Below are 27,896 nucleotides of genomic sequence, written 5' to 3'. Positions count from 1 at the left end.
ACGATATTATGTAGGTCAAAGTGACCCTTCCATAAACACAAATGGCTGATTTAGATAATAAGTAATCTAATCCCGGTGAAAATTAATCCAACTTGCTCTGCAATAACAATACACTGTACCTGTTAACAGGAAGAATGAGACGTCAGGCTTTAAGTCATGTAATCAAGTTTTCACGTAAGGATCTCGAAACAGAAAAGAGCGAAATGACATGATACACTGGTACAATTACAATCCATTCATGCACAGGAACCCGATTGGTAACAATAAATAGAATACATTGAAGCTGTTAGCATTACATTTACCGTTAAAAAAAAAAAAAATAGCAAAGATCAGAACCACTGCCGGACAACACGTAGTATAGAGGCAAGTATAACTTTGGGGAAGTTTGCCCCATAAAATGATCATGTGAGTAAAATTGTGCTTAAATACACCTTAAGAGTGAATACCCATTCATATAGGGCGCGTTCCAGGTCGTGATTTATTGCAGTCACACTGCACAAATTATCGAATTTCTAGAAAACCTGGAGAATTGTCCCTTCTCAGGAACCTACATAAATATAATATAGTAATCTAAGATATGCTGCTGCATCGTAACTGCAGTACTGACAACCTGGAACGCCCCCAGAGTCTTTAGGAGTAAGTTCAAAGCAGCGGTTGAAATATTATGAAGTCTTCAGAAATCAACAGTCGTCGTTTTCAGTCCATGTCTCGCACTCTACGGCAGATCTCCTCTGTAAACTCTGAGCACTTCGACTGCCCACCAAGGTCCCCGGTCAGCACCTGGGAGAGGATAGAAAAACAGCCCAATCAATTCATTGAAAAGCCAAAGCAGATTTTGCATACAATGACCAACTGAACAAAAATCTGTCATGTTAAAATCTACAGAAAAATCCATAAAGAGCATTGGCACCCAGAAGGAGGTGTGGTGTCCAGGGGAGCCAACATATTATAAACCAACTAGCCCAACATCCACCATATCATCTGGCATCGGATAGAAGAGAGCAGACTCTCTGAGCGGTCCTCCAAGAACAAGGAAGTACTACTACTTCTCCCCGGGCACCTCCACTTCGTAATGTATTCCGGCACCGATACGCAAGAGGCACAATAGCCACTATTGGGGGTAATAAAAACCCAACTAGCCCCCTTCTAGTCTCTGATGGTTATTGGGGGGGTAATAAAAACCCAACTAGCCACCTTCTTGTCTCTGATGGTGTCGAAGCAGGCCGTCTCGATCTTCTTGCCGTAGTCGTGCATGCCCATGTGACGCAGCATCATCACAGCACTGAGCAGCAGAGCTGTAGGGTTGGCCATGTCCAGACCGGCTATGTCGGGGGCCGTCCCATGGACCTGGATACCACAGGGGTAGAGGGACAACGTTAAAACGTCTACTACTCTCAACACTGGAACAAGCTTCCGTACAGCCATTAGAAACGGACAACTTATTGAAATGTATGACGTCTTGTATTATTGTTTTGCTGAAAGAGTGGGAAGTCTAACAAAACAAACATGTTTAGTTATTGCACAATAGACTGTTTACAGGACAAGAAGCCTTGCGTTTCATCAAACAGTTGAGAGTAGCTAAACATATTCAGATTATAAAACAGCAAGACAAACCGATTCAAAAATGGCGACTCCATTCGCACCAATGTTTCCACTAGGAGTGACTCCCAGACCTCCGATAAGTCCAGCACACAGATCACTGCAATACATGACACACACCTATCTGTAGTAGTAGCCACAGCCTTTAGTTAGCAGAATCATCTAGTCACATTAGCGCAACACAAATGAAAGCCAGTATTAGGCCCAATAAGACCAAACTCTGCTAAGCTATTAATGTTTGAATTAATAGCTTAAACAAATTGCATTCAATAGCGATGAATTAATATAGATACATGCAAATAAATAGTAACTGACCTGAGAATGTCACCATACAGGTTGGGCATCACCAGGACGTCAAACTGGGTGGGATCTTGCACCATCTGAAACATTCACCATGACAACCTGATTAATCCCCGTTTCCATCTACCGCTCCAACAAGAGACCCTGATTAAGCCCCGTTTCCATCTCCAACAAGAGAACCTGACTAATCCCCGTTTCCATCTCGAACATGAGAACCTGACTAATCCCCGTTTCCATCTCGAACATGAGAACCTGACTAATCCCCATTTCCATCTCGAACATGAGAACCTGACTAATCCCCATTTCCATCTCGAACATGAGAACCTGACTAATCCCCGTTTCCATCTCTAACATGAGAACCTGACTAATCCCCATTTCCATCTCGAACATGAGAACCTGAATAATCCGTTTCCATCTCGAACATGAGAACCTGACTAATCCCCGTTTCCATCTCGAACCTGACTAATCCCCGTTTCCATCTCGAACCTGACTAATCCCAGTTTCCATCTCGAACCTGACTAATCCCCGTTTCCATCTCGAACATGAGAACCTGACTAAGCCCCATTTCTACCTTCTGCTTCCAGGTAATCTGCTAGGTCTGCACCAACGGAAGGATGCGATATCCAACTTCCACTCCCGTCGGCATGGTCAAATCTCTGCATCCGCAAGGTCACCTTTCAAAGGGAGGTGCGCGGAAACACGCAGACGGGAGCGGTCTTTCGACTGAAGCGGTAGTTGGAAATAAGGCTTTAGACAGAGAATGTGATATGCATCAAAACAGCGTCACGTAGGAAGAACAGCGTAAAGGAGTGTACATACGTTGAGACACACTGTGTCCAGGTACATCTCAGTAAACTTGATGTCCTTGAAGTGTTCAGCCACCTCTCTGCATTTCCTCAGGAACAGCCCATCTGACATCCTCCTGGTCACATCAAAACACCAGGCACGTTAGTTTAATGCCTGAATATTGGTGTCATTGATGTGCTCATTCTGATATTTTCTTTCTTTCTTAAATACATGTTTATTTGTGCGTATCGTTTTGTATTGCTTGGCATTATTGCACTTGTAGAACATAAGCATTTCACTCCACCTGCGATAACATCTGTTAAATATGTGTATGTGACCAATAACATTTAATATCTTATTCTGTTTGACTTGTAATTGACCCATGGTGATGATACATTTAGTCGATATTTGCTTCTCATTTTGAAATGATCCCCAACTGCACAATAAAAATGGACAATTTCTAAGAACCCACAGCCTATTTGATTGTGGAGCTCTAGACTTACATGATGTTGGCTTTGTGAACGGCTGTGACACTGTTTCTTTGGTTGTTTCTTGCATACTCAAAGGCATACTCAGCGATACGGCGACTGGCGTCTTCAGTGATGAGTTTGATGCTCTGAACTACGCCATCAACAATCTACAAGAGAAGAGGACAAGCACCTTAGCCTAAATCAAACAATAGATGACTTAATCATACAGAATCAAATATTTTGAATCAGTGATCTACTTTAGGTCATAAAATGTTTTGAGGGACAGTAACAACTGGGAAAGAGAACTGAGCGACTTTAAAAAACAATTGAATTGGAACAATGAAACTGGAAGAGAAGACGCATGAAAAGGTATTCATAACATCACCGTGAGTGGAGGAACAAAAAGTACTCTCAGCCTGAGGTGACAACTACATACAATAGGATTTCACCGTAAAGGAAGTGACATCAACAAATTCCAGATGTGCCATCTTAAATTTGACCAGTTTCACAACAGGAAAGTAATCCTGCAGCAACAATAAATTATGTGGATTATTATTAATAAAATGGAAATGTTTAAGTTTAGATATATTTTTCATTTGGGCAAATCAAGTCTGAAATTGGAAATGACAAACTTTAGAAGCATTTTTAAACATGGAATACACTACAAGTTAGCAGTACCTGCTTAAAATTCTATGCGACAGAGTGATCAAATTAAGATAGCAGATATGTAGGAATAACATACAATACATTTAGTTGAAAAAAAACTAAGTGAACAAAAGGAGAACTGGAGAGAGAAGTCTATGAACATACACTACCGTTCAAAAGTTGAGTCACTTAGAAATGTCCTTGTTTTTTCCATGAAAACATACATGAAATGAGTTGAAAAATGAATAGAAAATATAGTCAAGATGTTGACAAATAATAATTGTGTCTTTCAAACTATGGTTTTGTCAAAGAATCCTCCTTTTGCAGCAATTACAGCCTTTGCAGACCTTCGGCATTCTAGTTGTCAATTTGTTGAGGTAATCTGAAGAGATCTCAGCCCATGCATCCTGAAGCACCTCCCACAAATTGGATTGGCTTGATGGGCACTTCTTACGATCAAGCTGCTCCCACAACAGCTCAATAGGGTTGAGATCCGGTGACTGTGCTGGCCACTCCATTATAGACAGAATACCAGCTGACTGCTTCTTCCCTAAATAGTTCTTACATAGTTTGGAGCTGTGCTTTGGGTCATTGTCCTGTTGTAGGAGTAAACTGGCTCCAATTAAGTGCCGCCCACAGGGTATGGCATGTCGTTGCAAAAATGGGGTGATATCCTACCTTCAAGATCCCTTTTACTCTGTACAAATCTCCCACTTTACCACTACCAAAGCACCCCCAGACCATCACATTGCCTCCACCATGCTTGACAGATGGCGTCAAGCACTCCTCCAGAATCTTTTCATTTTTTCTGCGTCTCACGAATGTTCTTCTTTGTGATCCGAACACCTCAAACTTAGATTTGTCTGTTCATAACACTTTGTTTCAATCGTCCTCTGTCCAGTGTGTTCTTTTGCCGATCTTAATCTTTTATTTTTATTGGCCAGTCAGATTTGGCCTTTTCTTTGCAACTCTGCCTAGAAGGCCAGCATCCCAGAATCGCCTCTTCACTTTTGACGTTGAGACTGGTGTTTTGCGGGTACCATTTAATGAAGCTGCCAGTTGAGGACTTGTGATGCGTCAGTTTCTCAAACTAGACACTAACGTACTCTTGCTCAGTTGTGCACCGGGGCCTCCCACTCCTCTTTTATTCTGGTTAGAGACAGTTTGCGCTGTTCTGTGAAGGGAGTAGTACACAGCGTTGTACAAGATCTTCAGTTTCTTGGCAATTTCTCACATGGAATAGCCTTCATTTCTCAGAACAAGAATAGACTGACTAGTTTCAGAAGAAAGTTGTGTTTCTGGCCATTTTGAGCCTGTAATCGAACCCACAAATGCTGATGCTCCAGATACTCAACTAGTCTAAAGGCCAGTTTTATTGCTTCTTTAACCAGGACAACAGTTTTCAGCTGTTCTAACAATTGCAAAAGGGTTTTCTAATGATCAATTAGCTAATCCAAGTTTATCATTTTAAAAGGCAAACACAACGTGCCATTGGAGCACAGGAGTGATGGTTGCTGATAATGGGCCTCTACACCTATGCAGATATTCCATTAAAAAATAATTGATATATATATATACATATATTTTTTTTTAAATCAGCCGTTTCCAGCTACAATAGTCATTTACAACATTAACAATGTCTGCACTGCATTTCTGATCAATTTGATGTTATTTTAATGGACAAAAAAAAGTGCTTTTTATTCAAAAAACAAGGACATTTCTAAGTGAGCCCAAACTTTTGAACGGGAGTGTACATTGGGGCACGTTAGGGTTAGAGACTGAGGTGGTGGTCTGGTTAGTGAAGCTGCTGTTCCTCTGGCTTACCTAAGGAACATCTGGAGAATAACCAATCACCTGTGTGTGATGTGCCCTGTCCAACCCAGATAAAACAGTTTCAATAACCAAGGACACGGATTCCACACAACACCACAGTGAAAATACAGACTGCTCAGCTCTCAGCCTTGAACAGCTGCTTATCAAGAGCTGAAAACAACGGACCGGAGTAGTCACATCACAGTTAACGTGACTTTTCAGTCACTGTCAAACCAACAAACCATTCACAACCATTTTAGTGCTGACATTTGCTCTGAAATCTACACCAGATGCCCTAATAGAGGACCCAGTCAAGTGTTGAAACACTGGGTCATGTTCAGCAGGGCACAACGTAGCCATTAAAAAATAATAACCTGAACATTCTTCTTGGACATGTTCAGGTAGGACTTCTTGTTTTGTTTCACCTCCATTTCAAAACATTCTCTAGCGTTTCGTACCATTTGATACCGAATGAACACATCCCTGCATGTTGTTGTAGTAAGACTATTCCATTGAGGGGTTGATTACAAAGCAGGATCAAGGAGTTCGCTAGCTAACGCAACAATTTGTATTTTTTATTTAGAAAGATCAGTTTGAAATGGACATCGACTAAATGATTCAACAACCTAAAACACAGAAGTTCAGCTTTCTTTAACCCCCCCCAAAAAATCCATTGTTATTTCTGATTGTTTCTCAAAGTTAACTGGCTAACTCACTGATCCTGCTTTGTAGTGTACCCCTCTGGTCAGTAGGAGGGATCAGCCAATTAAATTATTATCCTGAACAAACATTCCAGCAAACATACGAGGTAGCTATTGCTGTGTTCTATCCCTCTGTAGTCAGTGTTAGCTGCAGCCATTTTAACATACGAGGTAGCTACTGCTGTGTGTTCTATCCCTCTGTAGTCAGTGTTAGCTGCAGCCATTTTACAGAATGACAGATTCACTTTGAAATCCACACATTTGAAAAATCAGTTTCACTCAAAACTTTGTCCCATTTCTCTCCTACTGAACGTCACCTTGGTAACCATAGCTACTTACTATGTGCTCGATTCCGCTGTACTCTCCCTCGGTGTTCTCTCTGATGGTGACCAGGTCCACGTCGGTGTAGGGGGTCTTGTAGCCCTCGATGGACACACAGGGACGCACGTTGGCGTACAGGTCAAAGGTCTTCCTGAGTAACAGGTTCATGGAGGGGTGGCCGGCTGCGATGGGTGTCTTCAGGGGGCCTACACACAGAGGGGGAGGTTAAAAGTCCAATGCAGACCTTTTTATCTCAATAACAAATCATTTCATTGTGATCCTTTTCAACTTAAAAAAAAAAAATTGCTTCTTAGCAAAGAACAATTTCTCAGGACTGTCTGTGAGTGGTCTGAGTGTTGAGGGGAAAACGGAAAACTAGCTGTTATTGGCAGAGAGGTGACGTCACCAGGTAGACTAAACTCCACCCCAACACGTCACCAGGTAGACTAAACTCCACCCCAACATTGCAGGCAGTCATTTAATACAGCTCTTACACTAAAAGGGCATTATCCTCATGTTCAAAACATCACAGTATTGTTCCAACCTCCGTGTGGAAATATATATGTATAAAGAAATACAGAAAAGTCTAATTTGACAGCACTGGGCCTTTAACACCAGTTTACTGTTCATTAGGAACCAAATGGAAGTAAACAGACAAACAGGGAAAGACTACCTGTACATACAACAAAATACTTTTTACAATTTTCCATTGCAAAACGTTTTCCGTTTGAGTCTACTGAATACGGGGATGTACTTTCACACCAGCCAGCCGACCCCTAGACGGGCTTTCTGCATCGTTTACCTACCAATCACGTTACCACTACATCTGTCATCAAGGCCGTGTCCCATTCAATCCCTACTATCCCCATAGGCTACCATCCCCCATGAACCCTACATACAACTATCCCCCCCATGAGCCCACAGGCTACCATCTCCCCCCATGAGCCCACTATCCCCCCCATGAGCCCACAGGCTACTCTCCCCTATGAACCCTACATACTCTCCCCTATGATGCCGCCTGCATGACGTTCTTTATTCCAGCTGACTTCAGTACATTATGTCCATCATGACCATGACCAATCATAGTACCATAGATTTCCATAGGATCTCTGTGGCTGCTACCTACCTTTTAACCCGATCAGGGTCCTGTCCATAGACTCCTTACAGTCTGGAGGGATCATCCATCTACCTCCTGGGCCCTGGATAGCTGTCACATTCCTCTCCTCCCACTGGATGGGAACCTAACGGGTGGTAGAGAGAGGACACAGAATGGTACAGAAAGGACTTGTGTTCAATGTTCTGTCAAACTTTCCATGCAAATGGCATGTTCTGCTGTTAACACTACAATGTGCTGTGAGTGAGTGAGTGAGAGTTTGACAGCTTTTCCAGCTTACCTTAGCAGCCTCAAAAATCTTCATGACAGCCACGGATATTTCTGGACCAATTCCATCCCCAGGAATTAATGTAACCGTTTGCAGCTGTAAAGAGAAAACAAACCCCTTTTAAATCTGTTTTAGAGGGATTACATATGAGCACTAAACACTGGCTCATGAATTACATCATTTCAGCCAATGAGGGAGAAGTTAATAAAAGACAGGTGTAGACTTGTCCATTTGTCAGTCCATGACTTACCCCCCTTCTGAAACATACCGTCGGTCTCTTTGCCCCCACGACGTGAGAGAGCTGAAGGAGGAAAATAAACGGAAGGTTAAATTACTACCGCGCAGATACAATGTATCACAACAACATCCACACACTGTATATCTAGTCTAGTGTGACTGAATCAGAAAATAATGACAAAACACGAAATGTCACTTGTCAAGCATTAGGCAGATAAAAGGCGGTTGGTTGATAGCATAGCTCGCTACGGTAGTAGCAGGACAAGGACACACAGTAAAGGCCTCAAAGAAAACCCATGGAAACAACAGTATACAACCAACAAAGTCATTCGAACAGGAACTTACACTACACAAACATAAATCCAATACATGGCCAAGTTACATTGGATTATGTTTCCGCTGACAAACGGCATTTCCTTACCATTGACCTCCACACGTTGCTAGCCATACTCCTGTGTTAATGTGGTGCTACACCGCTCTGCCGCTAACGAGACTTCCGGGGTGGGAAATCGTGACGTCATCACGCAGGAAACTTGGACCATAAGCAACGTAATGTCTGTTTATCATAATACTACAACGTGAAACAAATCCGCGATGAAAGCGTTTCAATAAAATAATACATGTTGAAGATTACTGTTTTTGATCGACATAATGTCTACTTTGCAGTGGTGTAAAGTATTTAAGTAAAAAACACTAAAGTAATAGTTTTGGGTATTTTTTCCTGCTTTTACTTCAGTAAATTTCAAAAGAAAATAAAGTGATTTTTACTCAATACATTTCCCTGACACCCAAAAGTACTAGTTACATTTTCAATACTTGGCAGGACAGGAAAATGGTCCAATTCACACACTTATCAAGAGAACATCCCTGGTTATCCCTACTATGAGCCTGCTGGTTTTCTGTTCTACCTGATAATTTTGCACCCACCTGATGTCTAAGGTCTAAATCAGTCCCTGATTAGGGTAAAAACGCAGTGGATCTGGCTTCAAGGTCCAGAGTTGAGTTTGAGGGGCCTAGTGTCTGCTGGTTTTTAGTTGTTCCTTTCAATTAATACGTAGACAACCAGGTGAGGGGAGTTCCTTACTAATTGGGGACCTTATTTCCTCAATCAAATACAAGGGAGGAGCGAAAACCTGCAGACACTCGGCCCTTTGGAATGAGTTTGACACTCAACTATGAAGTACATAGTTGAGTTGTACAACAAAGTTGCAGTGGTGGAACCAATTGTCATACTTGAGTAAAACAAAAAAATACCTTCATAGAAAATGACTCAAGTAAAAGTCACCCAGTAAAATACTATTTGAGTAAAAGTCTAAATGTATTTGGTTTTAAATATACTTAAGTATTAAAAGTAAATATAATGGCTAAAATATATTTATGTATCAAAAGTAAAAGTATAAATCATTTCAAATGTCTTATATTAAGCAAACCAGGGGATAGCCAAGGCCACACTCCAACACTCCGACATAATTTACAAACAAAGTATTTGTGTTTCGTGAGTCCTCCAGATAAGAGGCAGGGCAGGGTTTCCCCAACTCAGTCCTGGGGTCCCCCACCTGGATTTATGTTTTGTTTTTCCCCCCTAGCATTGACTACACAATCAAAGCTTGGTTATTTGAATCAGCTGTGTAGTGCTAAGGCAACAATCAAAACGTGCACCCGTGGGGCCCAGGACCGAGTTTGGGAAACCCTGTAGAAGGGTAAGAGTGGAAGACCCCTGCATTAGGTCCTCCATTGAACGAGTTTGACACCACTGATACATCCTCCATCCAATCCTTTCTACAGTACATATCTCCACCACCAGATAGCAGGCTTCCCTTCCCTTCAGCTTCATGTACAGAAACAAATTCAGACTATGGATATAACCTATAGGACTACAGATTCAGACCTTTATGGATCTAACCTATTATTAAAAGACTACAGATTCAGATCTTTATGGATCTAACCTATTATTAAAGGACTACAGATTCAGATCTTTATGGATCTAACCTATTATTAAAGGACTACAGATTCAGATCTTTATGAGTCTAACCTATTATTAAAAGACTACAGATTCAGATCTTTATGGATCTAACCTATTATTAAAGGCCACAGGGTTTTTATATATGTTTTTTTGTAACTGTCTATTTACCACCACAAACCGATGCTGGCACTAAGACCGCACTCAGCGAGCTGCATAGGGCCATAAGAAAACAGGAAATTGCTCAACAAGAGGTGGTGCTCCTGGAGGCCGGTGATTTTAATGCAGTGGAACTGAAATAATTTTTGTTACCTAATTTCTACCAGCATGTCACCTGTGCAACTAGAGTAGACAAAACTCTAGATCACCTTTACTCCACACACAGAGACACATTCAAAGCTCTCCCTCGCCCTCCATTTGGCAAATCTGACCATAACTCTATCCTCCTGATTCCTGTTTACAAGCAAAAACTCAAACAGGAGGCGCTCATTGATGCTAAGCTACAGGACTTTTTCGCTACCACAGACTGCAATATTTTCCGGGATTCATCCAATGGCATTGAGGTGATATGAACCTACCAGATAAGCTAAATGCCTTCTATAATCGCTTCGAGGCAAACAATGCTGAACCATGCATGAGAGTACCAGCTGTTCTGGGGGACTGTGTGATCACAGTCCAGGGGCCATATCATTATCACATGTAAAGTAGCCTCCTACTGTAGGGGCCATATAATTATTACATATAAAGTAGCCTACTACTGTTGGGGCCATATCATTACCACATGTAAAGTAGCCTACTACTCTAGGGGCCATATCATTACCACATGTAAAGTAGCCTACTACTCTAGGGGCCATATCATTACCACATGTAAAGTAGTCTACAACTGTAGACTATAGGGGCCATATAATTATCACATGTAACAGGGGCATGTGCCTCCATAAGTGAACTACAGCGATCATGTGATTTAAATGTAAATGTAAAAAAAAATTGGAACTGTGAGCTTATTGGTCTGTTAGAATTAATTGGTTGTGTGCTGTGATTGGTTGCAGGTATGAAGACACTTATTCCTATAAAATATTGGCTAATTTCCTGTTCTGTAAATCTGTAGAGAGAAGTGAAAGACAGACTGGTAGCCTGCAAGCTGGAGTTCATTCACAGTTCACACATTTTCCATCCAGTCTCTCTGTTATGTTAATGTTTTACATGTAAGTATCCTAAGTACATTGGTACAAAGGGCTTGCCTATTTTATTAGCATTTACCAGTCTAGGCAGTCTTTGACATTTGTCCTTAATAGTATTGTGTAATCTTCACTGTGAGTCATTTTAACTTCTATTACATTTTAAAACTACAGATTCCTCTATGGATATGATTCATATTTCTTAATATTGTTATATTCAAAACTATAGTGACATCTGCTAGATCTATATACAGTAGCTTCTGTTAGATTTACTGTATATAGCTTCTAACGGTGTTTTTAAAAGCACCATATACCGTTTCCATAGGAACCCATCACGTAGCTGGACAGATCTGACCAGTTGGCTGCCTAAATGACGCCGCCTTCTGGCTTGTCTTGGTCTGCAACGGTAGGCTACTGTATCGGGCGCTACATCCTGAAACACTCCAGTGACGAGTCAACATTCAACAAGGGCAGAGTCAGTGGTACCCGACCTACCCTCGCCACGCTGCTGCTCCAAGGATGCAGGGAAAGGAATATATTTGTCTTTTTCGTCACACCTCTTTACAAAATCACCTGTTCGGAAACGAGGTCTAGGCCTACTTTCTCTGCGAATTTGCATTTCTAATCAACGCGTTTTTGTTCGTTAATCCACGTTTGGGTTTTATGAATCAAATCTTTCACAAGATAATGCGATGATGTCGTCTTAAATGACTGAAACAGAAATAAGCACGTCACGAACGTCCAATGTAATGTATCTGTGTGATGGGGAAAATACTCAACCAGGATGGGTAATAAGCAAACGATATTTACTGATGAACAGTTCGAGGCATATCAGGTAAAATGTGTTCAAATATTTTTTTCTTTCATCTCGTTTAGGCTACTTAATTTACATATTGTCATATCAAAATACATGTAACATTCAACAATATTTATTGTGGATTAAGTAACTTAGATAGGCCTATTTATATTTATTAACCCATATATTTAATAAAAAAACATCAGGAAATTAATCTGACATGATGAATTGCAAATGGCCATAATGAAAGTAAGTTTATTTTCAGGCAAATGTATCTTTCTTTTACACACTGAGAGAATTTTCCGCACGCTATAGTTGTTTATTGTTGGGTGGTTGAGATAAGTCCCAGGTAGGTGGACTACTGGCTATATACTGTGAGATTCCATCCCTAACGGCACCCTATTCCCTATTACCAGAACCCTTATCAAAAGTAGTGCGCTGTATAGGAAATAGGGTGTCATTTAGCAGATACACAAAATTATCACGGAGGTGTACAGGTTTGGTTACCACCAAACAAAGGAATAAATATGCTTGTTTCATAATAGCGCCACGTAAACCTGTGTATGATTTGATTTGTCGTAAACCCCATTGAGCATGGAGTACCTCATCTAAACTCTCCCAGGGTTTAGTGCCCAATGGTTGGCATCAAATGAGGGCGGCTGCCACACCGCCCATCTTTTAAACCTGCTCTCTTTTTCGTCCTGCTCGTCTAAGTCTGTTCATTCAAACGGGATTTTAACGTTCCTTTGTCTCTTTACAGGACTGCACATTCTTCACACGCAAAGAGATCCTACAGTAAGTTTATTTTATACAGTACATGTGCTTTACCATCCATATGTTAACACAATGGATCTGAGACTGTTAATTCCACTTCCCTTTATTAATGAAACACATGATGACCATGGACTGAGGCTGCAATGGCTACTTAACCCAGTGAGCACAAGACGTTGAAAATACATATTCTCTTGTGCTCATAGGGATTATTGTCACACAGCACAGGAGGTTGGTGGCACCTTCATTTGGGAGAACGGGCTCGTGGTAATGACTGGAGCGGAATCGGTGGAATGGTATGAAATACATAAAAAACATGGCTTCCAGGTGTTTGATGCCGTTCCATTTGCTCCGTTCCGGACATTTTTATGAGCAGTTTTCCCCTCAGCAGTCTCTGTGTAACCAGTCCAGTATTTAGAATTCACAAACTAAAAATGGGTTAACGCACTTCTTTCCATTGGAAGCCAAGCCCAGCCAGCAGCTGCAGCCTTCATTAGTTTAACCAAAGCCCAGCCAGCAGCTGCAGCCTTCATTAGTTTAACCAAAGCCCAGCCAGCAGCTGCAGCCTTCATTAGTTTAACCAAAGCCCAGCCAGCAGCTGCAGCCTTCATTAGTTTAACCAAAGCCCAGCCAGCAGCTGCAGCCTTCATTAGTTTAACCGAAGCCCAGCCAGCAGCTGCAACCTTCATTAGTTTAACCAAAGCCCAGCCAGCAGCTGCAACCTTCATTCGTTTAACCAAAGCCCAGCCAGCAGCTGCAACCTTCATTAGTTTAACCAAAGCCCAGCCAGCAGCTGCAGCCTTCATTAGTTTAACCAAAGCCCAGCCAGCAGCTGCAGCCTTCATTAGTTTAACCAAAGCCCAGCCAGCAGCTGCAGCCTTCATTAGTTTAACCAAAGCCCAGCCAGCAGCTGCAGCCTTCATTAGTTTAACCAAAGCCCAGCCAGCAGCTGCAGCCTTCATTAGTTTAACCAAAGCCCAGCCAGCAGCTGCAACCTTCATTAGTTTAACCAAAGCCCAGCCAGCAGCTGCAGCCTTCATTAGTTTAACCAAAGCCCAGCCAGCAGCTGCAGCCTTCATTAGTTTAACCAAAGCCCAGCCAGCAGCTGCAGCCTTCATTAGTTTAACTAAAGCCCAGCCAGCAGCTGCAGCCTTCATTAGTTTAACCAAAGCCCAGCCAGCCACTGCAACCTTCATTCGTTTAACCAAAGCCCAGCCAGCAGCTGCAGCCTTCATTAGTTTAACCAAAGCCCAGCCAGCAGCTGCAGCCTTCATTAGTTTAACCAAAGCCCAGCCAGCAGCTGCAGCCTTCATTAGTTTAACCAAAGCCCAGCCAGCAGCTGCAGCTGCAGTTTCATGAAATAAAGGTTAAAATCTCACCTTTCTGGTAAAAATATAGCTGTTTTTAAGCTAGTTTCCCGCAACTCTACACATTTTGTCATGGGGCTGAGAGAATGTTGTTAGTTTTAAACCTAATTTCCTGCAACTCTACACATTTTGCCATGGGGCTGAGAGAATGTTGTTAGTTTTAAACCTAATTTCCTGCAATTCTACACATTTTGTCATGGGGCTGAGAGAATGTTGTTAGTTTTAAACCTAATTTCCTGCAATTCTACACATTTTGTCATGGGGCTGAGAGAATGTTGTTAGTTTTAAACCTAATTTCCTGCAATTCTACACATTTTGCCATCGGGCTGAGAGAAAATGTGCAGTTCTAATGCAAATTTCCTGAAATTCTACACATTTTTCCTTGGCTTATGCCATGTTCTGAAACCTGTGTCACACGAAGCAATTTGGACGCAATTTCTGTTGCCGATGCCAAGTTACAAGTGACGTCATCAACTTTGCTGAAACACAAACCTGTCATACATCACATCATGTTTTCATAAATGATTTGTTTATCCAAATGTTTAGTAATTGTAACCACATCAATATAGACAGCTAGTTGCCTATTTGCCAACCATGTTTTTGATGTATTTGATACCATTGATGATGAGCTGAGTTTAGCTAGCTAGCTAGTGCAGTTCATGTTAAACAATTTACAGTTGAAGTCGGAAGTTTACATACACTTAGGTTGGAGTCATTAAAACTCGTTTTTCAACCACTCCACAAATTTCTTGTTAACAAACTATAGTTTTGGCAAGTCGGTTAGGACATCTACTTTGTGCATGACATAAGTAAATTTTCCAACAATTGTTTACAGAAAGATTATTTCACTTATAATTCACTGTATCACAATTCCAGTGGGTCAGAAGTTTACATACACTAAGTTGACTGTGCCTTTAAACAGCTTGGAAAATTCCAGAAAAGTATGTCATGGCTTTAGAAGGTTCTGATAGGCTAATTGACATAATTTGAGTCAATTGGTGTTGTACCTGTGGATGTATTTCAAGACCTACCTTCAAACTCAGTGCCTCTTTGCTTGACATCATGGGAAAATCAAAAGAAATCAGGCAAGACCTCAGAAAAACATTTGTAGACCTCCACAAGTCTGGTTCATCCTTGGGAGCAATTTCCAAATGCCTGAAGGTACCACGTTCATCTGTACAAACAATAGTAAGCAAGTATAAACACCATGGGACCACGCAGCCGCCATACCGCTCAGGAACGCGTTCTGTCTCATAGAGATGAACGTTCTTTGGTGCGAAAAGTGCAAATCAATCCCAGAACAACAGCAAAGGACCTTGTGAAGATGCTGGAGGAAACAGGTACAAAAGTATCTATATCCACAGTAAAACGAGTCCTATATCGACATAACGTGAAAGGCCGCTCAGCAAGGAAGAAGCCACTGCTCCAAAACCGACTTAAAAAAGCCAGACTACGGTCTGCAACTGCACATGGGGACAAAGATCGTACTTTTTGGAGAAATGTCCTCTGGTCTGATGAAACAAAAAGGGAACTGTTTGGCCATAATGACCATCGTTATGTTTGGAGGAAAAAGGGGGAGGCTTGCAAGCTGAAGAACACTATCCCAACCGTGAAGCACGGGGGTGGCAGCATCATGTTGTGGGGGTGCTTTGCTGCAGGAGGGACTGGTGCACTTCACAAAATAGATAGCATCATGATGATGTGGATATATTGAAGCAACATCTCAAGACATCAGTCAGGAAGTTCAAGCTTGGTCGCAAATGGGCCTTCGAAATGGACAATGACCCCAAGCATACTCCCAAAGTTGTGGCAAAATGGCTTAAGGACAACAAAGTCAAGGTATTGGAGTGGCCATCTCAAAGCCCTGACCTCAATCCTATAGAAAATTTGTGGGCAGAACTGAAAAAGCGTGTGTGAGCAAGGAGGCCTACAAACCTGACACAGTTACACCAGCTCTGTCAAGAGGAATGGGCCAAAATTCACCCAACTTATTGTGGGAAGCTTGTGGAAGGCTACCCAAAACGCTTGACATAACATTTTAAAGGCAATGCTATCACATACTAATTGAGTGTATGTAAACTTCTGACCCACTGGGAATGTGATGAAAGAAATAAAAGCTGAAATAAATTATTCTCTCTACTATAATTCTGACATTTCACATTCTTAAAATAAAGTGGTGATCCTAACTGACCTAAGACAGGGAATTTTTACTAGGATTAAATGTCAGGAATTGTGAAAAACTGAGTTGAAATGTATTTGGCTAAGGTGTATGTAAACGTCCGACTTCAACTGTAATTATTTGGACGAGCAATGTCTGAGTGGCATAGACTAAAATACAGTAGAATAGAATACAGTATATATACATAGGAGATGAGTAATGCAAAATATTGTAACGCCCTGGCCATAGAGAGGGGTTTTTGTTCTTTATTTTGGTTAGGCCAGGGTGTTACATTGGGTGGGCGTTCTATGTTCCTTTTTCTATGTTTTTGTATTTCTTTGTTTTGGGCCGTGTGTGTGGCTCCCAATCAGGCACAGCTGAAGCTCGTTGTTGCTGATTGGGAATCACACATAAGGAGCATGTTTTTCCTTTGGGTTTTGTGGGTAATTGTTTCTGTTAGTGTTTGCAGCTGACAGGACTGTTTTGGCTGTCAGTTTTCTTGTTTTTTTGTATAGTGTTCACGTTGTTTGAATTAAAATTCTAATGATGAACACATCCTCTGCTGCACCTTGGTCTACTTCTGACGACAGCCCTTACAAATATGTAAACATTATTAAAGTGACTAGTTTTCAAGTCTGTATATAGGGCAGCTGTAATGCGATGCTACTGGCGGCAGAGAAGTCAGGCGCAAGAGAGCGGAAACTGATTTACAACGGTTGTGTTTAATAACCATAAACCACCGTCAACAGACTAATACAAAAAATGGGTCAAACAAAACCCAGTAACTACCAGCATACCGTGCACAAGCACTACAACAAACAATTACGGACAAGGACAGGGACCAACTTCGGCGGAAGTGGTGACAGCAGCAGCCGCTAAGGTGCTAATGATGGCTGTTTAACAGTCCGATGGCCTTGAGATAGAAGCTGTTTTTCAGTCTCTTGGTCCCAGCTTTGATGCACTGAGGATTTTTTATTTATTTAATCTATTTTAGAATAAGGCTGTAAAGTAATTTTGCGGGGGAAAAGTCAAGGGGTCTGACTACTTTCCAAATGCAGCGTATATCATATTTTTTGTAGTAACTAATTTCAGCTGGCACTACCCATTCTTCTTTTCTCTGCCACCAACATTTACGCTTTCAGCTAACTCCTAGTCTCCAGTCCACACTGCCTTGCATGTGGGCTTTCAGCTAACTCCTAGTCTCGAGTCCACACTGCCTTGCCTGTGGTGTCACGTCCTGACCAGCAGAGGGAGTAATTGTATTCGTTTTGGTCAGGGCGTGGCAGAGGGTTTGTGTTGTGTATTTATTTCTATGTTCTGTCTAGTTTAGTTTTCTATGTTTAGGATTGGGTGTTGGACTCTCAATTGGAGGCAGGTGTTTCTAGTTGCCTCTGATTGAGAGTCCTATATAGAGGTGTGTGTTTGGTTATTTTGTGGGTAGTTGTTTGATTTTGCACTGCTATATGTGAGTACCTAGCCTGTAAAACTGGCGGTCTGTCGTTCTCTTTTGTTTATTGTTTTTTCGTGTTCACGTGTATTGAATAAATTATCATGATGAGGACGCAACCCGCTGCGCCTTGGTCTTCTCTCCAGTACAACAACCGTGACATGTGGGCCTTCAGCTAACTCCTAGTCTCCAGTCCACACTGCCTTGCATGTGGTCCTTCAGCTAACTCCTAGTCTCCAGTCCACACTGCCTTGGCTGTGGGCTTTCAGCTAACTCCTAGTCTCCAGTCCACGCTGCCTTGCCTGTGGGCTTTCAGCTAACTCCTAGTCGCCAGTCCACACTGCCTTGCCTGTGGGCTTTCAGCTAACTCCTAATCTCCAGTCCACACTGCCTTGGCTGTAACTTGGAGTGTCTCCAAAGACAGGGCATCTCTCTCTCCCGCCCTCCCTCTCTCCCTCTTCCCCCATCTCCCTTGTTCTCTCTTTTTGCTGGCCTCAGTATTCGAAAGCAATGAAATTCCTGAAGGGTTGCTAGTGCCCTTCCAGAGTGACTTATGGTAGGAAATCGCTCCCCGCTTACAATTAAAAACCTGTAGGAGCTTGTTTTTTTTTTTTTAACCAATGGCCATTTGTTTTCTTGAAATATACTGTAGGTCAGGGCCACTTCAATAATCCTCTGAAGTTGCAAAGCTGCATCGGCAACATTAAAATGACGTATTGGATGTAGATTCCTATTAACACACACTTATTGTCTTTTGATGCGTTGTAGATGACCAATGTATAGTGTAGTGCTGGCCGTTTGCTGATAGTTGCAGACTAATTTACTATAATACTCTGTACTCTCTCCTTGTTAATCAGACTGATACATCTGTCTGTAATACTCTGTACTCTCTCCTTGTTAATAAGACTGATACATCTGTCTGTAATACTCTGTACTCTCTCCTTGTTAATCAGACTGATACATCTGTCTGTAATACTGATACTCTACAGTATATACTGCTACCATACAGTATATACTGCTACCCTACAGTATATACTGCTACTCTACAGTATATACGGCTTCTCTACAGTATATACTGCTACCCTACAGTATATACTGCTACTCTACAGTATATACTGCTACTCTACAGTATATACTGCTACTCTACAGGATATACTGCTACTCTACAGTATATACTACTACCCTACAGTATATACTGCTACTCTACATTATATACTTCTACCCTACAGTATATACTGCTACTCTACAGTATATACTGCTACCCTACAGTATATACTGCTACCCTACAGTATATACTGCTACTCTACAGTATATACTGCTACTCTACAGTATATACTGCTTCTCTACAGTATATACTGCTTCTCTACAGTATATACTGCTTCTCTACAGTATATACTGCTTCTCTACAGTATATACTGCTACCCTACAGTATATACTGCTACTCTACAGTATATACTGCTACCCTACAGTATATACTGCTACTCTACAGTATATACTGCTACCCTACAGTAGTCCCCTTCCCCTCTCCTCTCCTCCACTCTACAGTATATACTTCTACCCTACAGTATATACTGCTACCCTACAGTATATTCTGCTACTCTACAGTATATACTGCTACCCTACCGTAGTCCCCTTCCCCTCTCCTCTCCTCCACTCTACAGTATATACTTCTACCATACAGTATATACTGCTATCTACAGTATATACTGTACAGTATTTTGTCTGGGAAAAACTACTTGCTGAATGTTTAACAGAGTCGGTATTTTCTGTAACGGTTTAACCCTTCCCTTGTGTTGGAAAAGGATATCTACTTATGTTCCGGGTCAGTTTGACCCAGGACAGTAGCCCTTATCACCATGTTGATCAATCCATCATACATTCATCGTTTCAAGTTATGAAGTGAACATGATCTACCTCTCCAATAGTCAGTTGATTCCCTTTTAACCAGACATCTCATAATAGGGGATTGTTTACTGTCAACAACACCCTCCTCCTTTCACTGATTCTGATTTCTGGCTGTGGTAACACACCTCTCTGTTCTGCTATGGTGAACCCTTCCAGGATTTATGGAGGCCACTTTTCCATTCTTGGTGGTTAAGGAGTGGAGTAATCTATAATTGTTTTTGTGAACTCCACACCTCTACGGTTCTGCTTCTCGCCTCATAGTGCTTTAAGTGACTGAATTTGAATGTGTGTTCCAACTAAGGTATCAAGTAAACAGTAGCGATGACTTATCCATGAGTCAATTCAATTCCCTCCATATGTCCCATAATAGTTCATCTAATTTAAAACAACCTCCTCCTTGATACCACTTTCTCCATGGTCTGATTTCCGGGTGTGGTAACAGTTGGTACACCTCGGTTCCTCTGGATGTTGTTGTTCTTCAAACTGAGAGCCACTTCCTTTCTGTTATACCAGGACAGGATGTACCTCACCTCAACATCCTTTCTGTTATACCAGGACAGGATGTACCTCACCTCAACATCCTTTCTGTTATACCAGGACAGGATGTACCTCACCTCAACATCCTTTCTGTTATACCAGGACAGAATGTACCTCACCTCAACATCCTTTCTGTTATACCAGGACAGGATGTACCTCACCTCAACATCCTTTCTGTTATACCAGGACAGGATGTACCTCACCTCAACATAGTTCATTCAGACCAGAGAGGTTCTACTGAGCCTGGTTTTCAGAGGTATGACGCACACACTGTCCCCAAGATGGATGGCTGCAATCGCCAGCGATGTGCCACAAATGACCCAATAAAACGGCAGCACACCAAGCTGTAGTGTGAATCATGAGGAGAGGAGGGGCACCTGGCCGCCCGGCTGCTAAGCAATATATGGATGGGATTTACTAAGTCATTAGTGGTGGGGCTAGCTCTCTCTCTCCCTCTCCCACTCTCTTTCTCTCTGTCTCTCTCTTTCTCTTTCTGTCTCTCTCTGTCTCGCTTTCACTCTTCTCTCTCTCTCTCTCCCACTCTCTTTCTCTCTGTCTCTCTCTTTCTCTTTCCGTCTGTCTCTCTGTCTCGCTTTCACTCCTCTCTCTCTCTCTCTCTCACCTTTCTCTCTCCTTTCTCTCTCTCTCTTCTCTCTCTCTCTCCTCTCTCTCTCTTCTCTCTCTCTCTCACTGTCTCTCTCTTCTCTCTCTCCTTTCTCTCTCCTTTCTCTCTCTCTCTCTCACTGTCTCTCTCTCTTCTCTCGCTCTCTCTCTCCTTTCTCTCTCCTTTCTCTCTCTCTCTCCTCTCTCTCTTCTCTCTCTCTGCAGGCTGGCTGTGTGGGGTAATGGTGTCAGAGCTATAAAGTGAGGTTTTATTTGTGAGCTGGTGGATTTGTTATAAGGATCCGTTTCAGTAATGTTGGTAATCAAAGGACAAAGTCATGATGAGATGACATAGGGTGACAGTGGAGGAGGAGTTCCAGACTCAGCAGCGGGGAACAGAGCTGGGAACTGACAAATATAGGGGAGAAAGGTTTCCTTGGACGTGCACGTGACGAGGGAAGGCAGGTGTGCGTGATGCTGGGCAGCCTGGCGCCCTCAAGCTCCAGGGGGAGGGAAGAGCAGGAGCAGACGTGACAGTATCCCCCCTCTTGGGGCGCCACCCGGCATCCCACCTGGGCGAACCGGCCGAGACATGGGCGCTGGGCAAGCCGGTTGGGGCGTGGGAGCCTGACGATCCGGCTAATGCAAGACGCCTGTCGATCCCGCTGCAGAGAGGGAGCCCGATGATCCGGTGGAGAGTGACGTGGGATGGGAAGCAGCCGAGCCAAGGAAACCTCTCGAGCCAGCCAGGGCGTGGAAGCCCGATGGGCTGGCTTAGGCACCTGCGGTTCCATCGGCGGCGGAATCCACCCCGACGTCACCAACAAAACAAAAAACTCCTGGACCGGCTGGGCAAACAAGAACTGATGATCCGGCTGAGGCCCGACGTGGGATGGGCGCCAACCGGGGCAAGGAAACCTCTCGAGCCAGCTAGGACGTGGAATTCCGACGAGCTGGCTAGGCACCCTCGGTTCCATCGGTGGCGACCCAGAGCCGATACCACCATTCCAACCGGAACACCAGTACTCCCCGATGCTTCGTATGTCGGCTGCTGCATTCTGTCACATGATATGACACTGGAGAGACGAACCAGGTACTGGGAGTAAAACACTTAATAAAGAACGGACATGGAACGAGACAGGAACAGCGTCAGCAAACTAATACTAAAGACAAAAACAATACAATGCAGCAGCGGGGAACAGAGCTGGGGAACTGACTAATATAGGGGAGGAGATGAACAGGTGATGAGTGAGTCCAGGTGAGTCCAATAACGCTGATGTGCGTGACGAGGGAAGGCAGGTGTGCGTGATGGATGGCAGGAGTGTGTGATGCAGGGCAACCTGGCACCCTCAAGCGCCAGGGGGAGGGAAGAGCGGGAGCAGACGTGACACGCTGTGCACCCGCCAACCTTCCTTCAATTCGCAAATGGCTGAAACTATCTCACCAGGAGAAAGCATCCGAGCGAGTGAAACAGCGCCCCTCTGTCTTACTATATGTAGCCCATGTATTTGATGCTGTCTGGCCAAAAAAGAGAATGACATGCCACACAGCATCAGATACATGGTCTACACATACTGAGACAGAGTGGTGCTGTTTCACTGTCCAGACAGCATCAGATACATGGTCTACACATACTGAGACAGAGAGGTGCTGTTTCACTGTCCAGACAGCATCAGATACATGGTCTACACATACTGAGACAGAGAGGTGCTGTTTCACTGTCCAGACAGCATCAGATACATGGTCTACACATACTGAGACAGAGAGGTGCTGTTTCACTGTCCAGACAGCATCAGATACATGGTCTACACATACTGAGACAGAGAAGTGCTGTTTCACTGTCCAGACAGCATCAGATACATGGTCTACACATACTGAGACAGAGAGGTGCTGTTTCACTGTCCAGACAGCATCAGATACATGGTCCACACATACTGAGACAGAGAGGTGCTGTTTCACTGTCCAGACAGCATCAGATACATGGTCTACACATACTGAGACAGAGAGGTGCTGTTTCACTGTCCAGACAGCATCAGATACATGGTCTACACATACTGAGACAGAGAGGTGCTGTTTCACTGTCCAGACAGCATCAGATACATGGTCTACACATACTGAGACAGAGAGGTGCTGTTTCAGTAACTCGGATGATTTATCTGTGATTGATGCATCTTTCTGTCGGTGTGCGTCTGTCCCAAAAAAAGTATCAATATTTCGTGTGTGTGTGTGTGTGCGTGCGTATCTGTCTCGCTGTGTCCTTCCTTGCCTTTTAAACGTTGTCAGTGGAGACTGTTTACAGACGGGTCATCAGGTCATTAATCACTGGAGAGTTAGTCACTATTAACCCCTCTTTATTCCACTGTGTGACCTCATGTTATTACAGGACCACTAGCATCAGTAATGGAACATTTTCCAAGAGAGCTTTCTGCCATTGGGAGCAGACGACCCAGTGACGTCCCTTTCCAATGTCCAAAAAGACCCGGCGTCAATCTGGAATTGTCTTAATGTCCTCGTCCCAAATTAATCCCTATTCATTTACATTTACATTTTAGTCATTTAGCAGACGCTCTTATCCAGAGCGACTTACAGTAGTGAATGCATACATTTCATACATTTTTTCCCTGTACTGGTCCCCCATGGGAATTGAACCCACAACCCTGGCATTGCAAACACCATGCTCTACCAACTGAGCCACACGGGACTGTTCACTATTAGGGGCAGAGCCCTGTGCCTAGTTGGGATGCACAATATAAGACTGGAATGGAAATGGCCTGGTCTATACACACCGAGGGTACAAAACATTAGGAACACCCGCTGTTTCTATGACACAGTGTATATGTACTCTCTAAAGGACGTGCTTCACGTATTTACTTCCATCTGCTATGAAGATGGATTATTATCACACACACACACACACCTAGTACATAACACTAGGTCCTAGTGGACATCCCTGCAGGGTACAGATAGTGTCTGTCTACTATGGGTAAAGAGACACCTGGGGAGTAATGCTCCTATCTACTTCCCCAGAGTCACATGAACTTGTGGATACCATGTATATGTCTCTGTGTCCAGTATGAAGGAATGCTACACTATATATGTACAAGTATGTGGACAAGGGGAGGTGGGGAGGTAGAATGGAGGAATGTCCTGTGGGGAGGTAGAATGGAGGAATGTCCTGTGGGGAGGTAGAATGGAGGAATGTCCTGTGGGGAGGTAGAATGGAGGAATGTCCTGTGGGGAGGTGGGGAGGTAGAATGGAGGAATATCCTGTGGGGAGGTAGAATGGAGGAATGTCCTGTGGGGAGGTAGAATGGAGGAATGTCCTGTGGGGAGGTAAAATGGAGGAATGTCCTGTGGGGAGGTAGAATGGAGGAATGTCCTGTGGGGACGTAGAATGGAGGAATGTCCTGTGGGGAGGTAGAATGGAGGAATGTCCTGTGGGGAGGTGGGGAGGTAGAATGGAGGAATGTCCTGTGGGGACGTAGAATGGCAGAATGGAGGAATGTCCTGTGGGGAGGTAGAATGGAGGAATGTCCTGTGGGGAGGTGGGGAGGTAGAATGGAGGAATGTCCTGTGGGGAGGTGGGGAGGTAGAATGGAATAATGTCCTGTGGGGAGGTAGAATGGAGGAATGTCCTGTGGGGAGGTAGAATGGAGGAATGTCCTGTGGGGAGGTAAAATGGAGGAATGTCCTGTGGGGAGGTGGGGAGGTAGAATGGAGGAATGTCCTGTGGGGAGGTAGAATGGTAGAATAGAGGAATGCATTAGCTTGTTTGATAAAGTGTTGCCTGGTTTCCAAACTGGTATCCTTACTGACATGCTCTGTTTCACCATGGTGAATCGAAGCCACAGAGCTTCATTTGGATTCCATGCTGTTATCTGGGCCATCTCACTGGCCTCATAGTCACCTGGTGTACCTGTGTCTCTGTCGTGTGACACTGGGTAGAGAGATGTGTGGAGGTGTGACATGAAGGAGCTGAGCTGTAATGACAGAACCTCCTATCTGAGCTGATGAGCATAATGGACAGACGTCGCTGCTGGACTCCTGGACTGATCTCCTCACCCAGAACCTAATCTATCTGAGCTGACATCGCTGCTGGACTCCTGGACTGATCTCCTCATCCAGAACCTAATATATCTGAGCTGACGTCGCTACTGGACCCCTGGACTGATCTCCTCACCCAGAACCTAATCTATCTGAGCTGACATCGCTGCTGGACTCCTGGACTGATCTCCTCATCCAGAACCTAATATATCTGAGCTGACGTCGCTACTGGACCCCTGGACTGATCTCCTCACCCAGAACCTAATCTATCTGAGCTGACGTCGCTGCTGGACTCCTGGACTGATCTCCTCACCCAGAACCTAATATATCTGAGCTGACGTCGCTACTGGACTCCTGGACTGATCTCTGCACCCAGAACCTAAGCTGCCATTAAGGCAGACACGAGAGACTGGAACACAGATGGATGTCCTGTACAGGACCATTCCTACCCTATCTGCACAGGACAGAGAGGGAGCTCCTTCCTAGCCACATGCTGCTCTGAAGACAGAAGATACATGGTCCTAATGGATGGATGTCCTGTACAGGACCATTCCTACCCTATCTGCACAGGACAGAGAGGGATCTCCTTCCTAGCCACACACTGCTCTGAAGACAGAAGATACATGGTCCTAATGGATGGATGTCCTGTACAGGACCATTCCTACCCTATCTGCACTGGACAGAGAGGGATCTCCTTCCTAGCCACACACTGCTCTGAAGACAGAAGATACATGGTCCTAATGGATGGATGTCCTGTACAGGACCATTCCTACCCTATCTGCACAGGACAGAGAGGGATCTCCTTCCTAGCCACACGCTGCTCTGAAGACAGAAGATACATGGTCCAAATGGACCATTCAAGACTAGGGCATATTAGCAGAGAGGCTTTTATTTTTGTGAAGTGGCTATTTGAACCTAATATATTAAACATTTCATTACCCCTCATAGCACCAATTGGGGTCATTTTGACTCTAGAAGCATATATTTTTTAATTAACTAGGCAAGTCAGTTAGAATAAATTCTTATTTTCAATGACAGCCTAGGAACAGTGCCTTGTTCAGGGGCAGAATTATAGATTTTTACCTTGTCAACTCAGGGATTCGATCCAGCAACCTTCCGGTTGGTGCTTATCTTTTCCATTCATTTTAGATTGAAACATACAGCTGTATCTACACAACAGATGAACTGGGACGTGGACTTTTCTCACATATTCCTGACACACATTTTGAGGTCTGAAAACATCTTGACAAACGTACATTTTTGGAGCCAATTTTCGGTTACTGGCCCAATGCTCTAACCACCAGGCTACCTGCCAAACCCATGATATGTCTGATCATAGCCCAAATGTGGCTTATTGAATTCTTCAAATGTTTTCATGACTTTGTCAATCAACTTGTTATTAATAAATCAAAATAATTGTTTACTGTTTCTGTATTAATATGGACTTCAGGTCCTTTGGGATCATTTTGACCCCATCCTAAAGCACCTAATTCTGCCTACAGTCATGTTGACCCCATCCTAAAGCACCTAATTCTGCCTACAGTCATGTTGACCCCATCCTAAAGCACCTAATTCTGCCTACATTCATGTTGACCCCATCCAAAAGCACCTAATTCTGCTTACAGTCATTTGATAGATAAGACCTTTATTTGAATCTGGGTTTCTATTGTGCTGCCGAGTGGCGCAGCGGTCTACGGCACTGCATCTCAGTGCTAGAGGCGTCACTACAGTCTCTGGTTCGAATCCAGGCTGTATCACATCCGGCTGTGATTGGGAGTCCCATAGGGCGGTGCACAATTGGCCCAGCGTCGTCTGGGTTTGGCCGGGGTAGGCCGTCATTGTAAATAAGAATTCGTTCTTCTTAACTGACTTGCTTAGTTACATCAAAATAAAGGTTACATTTCTCTGGAGACATAATAACAAGTTATCCATAGCATCAGAATGGGGAGAGAGACCTGTATCAGTGATTTAGACCAGATAGACAGATCCCCTGCAAAGATGGGGCACTTTATGTACTTGCCTATGGTTATAACTGGTTATCACTGATTATCACTGGTTATCACTGATTATCACTGGTTATCACTGATTATAACTGGTTATCACTGGTTATAACTGGTTATCACTGGTTATAACTGGTTATCACTGATTATAACTGGTTATAACTGCTTATAACTGATTATCACTGGTTATCACTGATTATCACTGGTTATCACTGATTATCACTGGTTTACATTTACATTTTAGTCATTTAGCAGACGCTCTTATCCAGAGCGACTTACAAATTGGTGCATTCACCTATAATATCCAGTGGAACAACCACTTTACAATAGTGCATCTAAATCTTTTAAGGGGGGGGTTAGAAGGATTACTTTATCCTATCCCAGGTATTCCTTGAAGAGGTGGGGTTTCAGGTGTCTCCGGAAGGTGGTGATTGACTCCGCTGTCCTGGCGTCGTGAGGGAGCTTGTTCCACCATTGGGGTGCCAGAGCAGCGAACAGTTTTGACTGGGCTGAGCGGGAACTGTGCTTCCTCAGAGGTAGGGAGGCGAGCAGGCCAGAGGTGGATGAACGGAGTGCCCTTGTTTGGGTGTAGGGCCTGATCAGAGCCTGAAGGTACGGAGGTGCCGTTCCCCTCACAGCTCCGTAGGCAAGCACCATGGTCTTGTAGCGGATGCGAGCTTCGACTGGAAGCCAGTGGAGAGAGCGGAGGAGCTGGGTGACGTGAGAGAACTTGGGAAGGTTGAACACCAGACGGGCTGCGGCGTTCTGGATGAGTTGTAGGGGTTTAATGGCACAGGCAGGGAGCCCAGCCAACAGCGAGTTGCAGTAATCCAGACGGGAGATGACAAGTGCCTGGATTAGGACCTGCGCCGCTTCC

At 43.6% G+C, this 27,896-nt stretch overlaps 2 protein-coding genes across 3 annotated transcripts in view; one reads left to right on the top strand and one right to left on the bottom strand.

Moving 5' to 3' along the window:
- Nucleotides 1–145: 145 nt before the first annotated feature.
- Nucleotides 146–8,789, bottom strand: LOC106609699 (isocitrate dehydrogenase (NAD(+)) 3 catalytic subunit alpha). Of its 2 annotated transcripts, none has more exons than XM_014208669.2 (11): nucleotides 8,675–8,789; nucleotides 8,267–8,317; nucleotides 8,029–8,112; nucleotides 7,761–7,875; nucleotides 6,653–6,840; nucleotides 3,189–3,322; nucleotides 2,719–2,821; nucleotides 1,915–1,979; nucleotides 1,615–1,699; nucleotides 1,195–1,347; nucleotides 146–780 (listed from the first exon to the last, which is right to left on the bottom strand). In XM_014208669.2, exons 1-11 carry the CDS (start codon nucleotides 8,699–8,701, stop codon nucleotides 697–699), a joined length of 1,089 nt encoding a protein of 362 aa, XP_014064144.1. In that variant the 5' UTR covers nucleotides 8,702–8,789; the 3' UTR covers nucleotides 146–696. The 2 variants fall into 2 exon arrangements, with proteins under 2 accessions (XP_014064144.1, XP_014064145.1); XM_014208670.2 differs by having other exon boundaries at nucleotides 8,285–8,317; nucleotides 8,675–8,744.
- A 2,946-nt stretch (nucleotides 8,790–11,735) lies between these two features.
- The window catches only part of LOC106609698 (calcium and integrin-binding family member 2), a 38,870-nt gene continuing 22,709 nt past the window's right edge, over nucleotides 11,736–27,896 (top strand). Inside the window, exons 1-2 of the mRNA XM_014208668.2 lie at nucleotides 11,736–12,226; nucleotides 12,948–12,982. Coding sequence (XP_014064143.1) covers nucleotides 12,176–12,226; nucleotides 12,948–12,982 — 86 coding nt within the window. The 5' untranslated portion in view covers nucleotides 11,736–12,175. The remainder of the gene's footprint in view (nucleotides 12,227–12,947; nucleotides 12,983–27,896) is intronic.

The sequence above is a fragment of the Salmo salar genome, chromosome ssa11 (assembly GCF_905237065.1).
Source record: "Salmo salar chromosome ssa11, Ssal_v3.1, whole genome shotgun sequence".
NCBI lineage: Eukaryota > Metazoa > Chordata > Actinopteri > Salmoniformes > Salmonidae > Salmo > Salmo salar.
The sequence above is the reverse complement of the archived record's forward strand: the minus strand, read 5'-3'. Positions and strand labels throughout refer to the sequence as shown.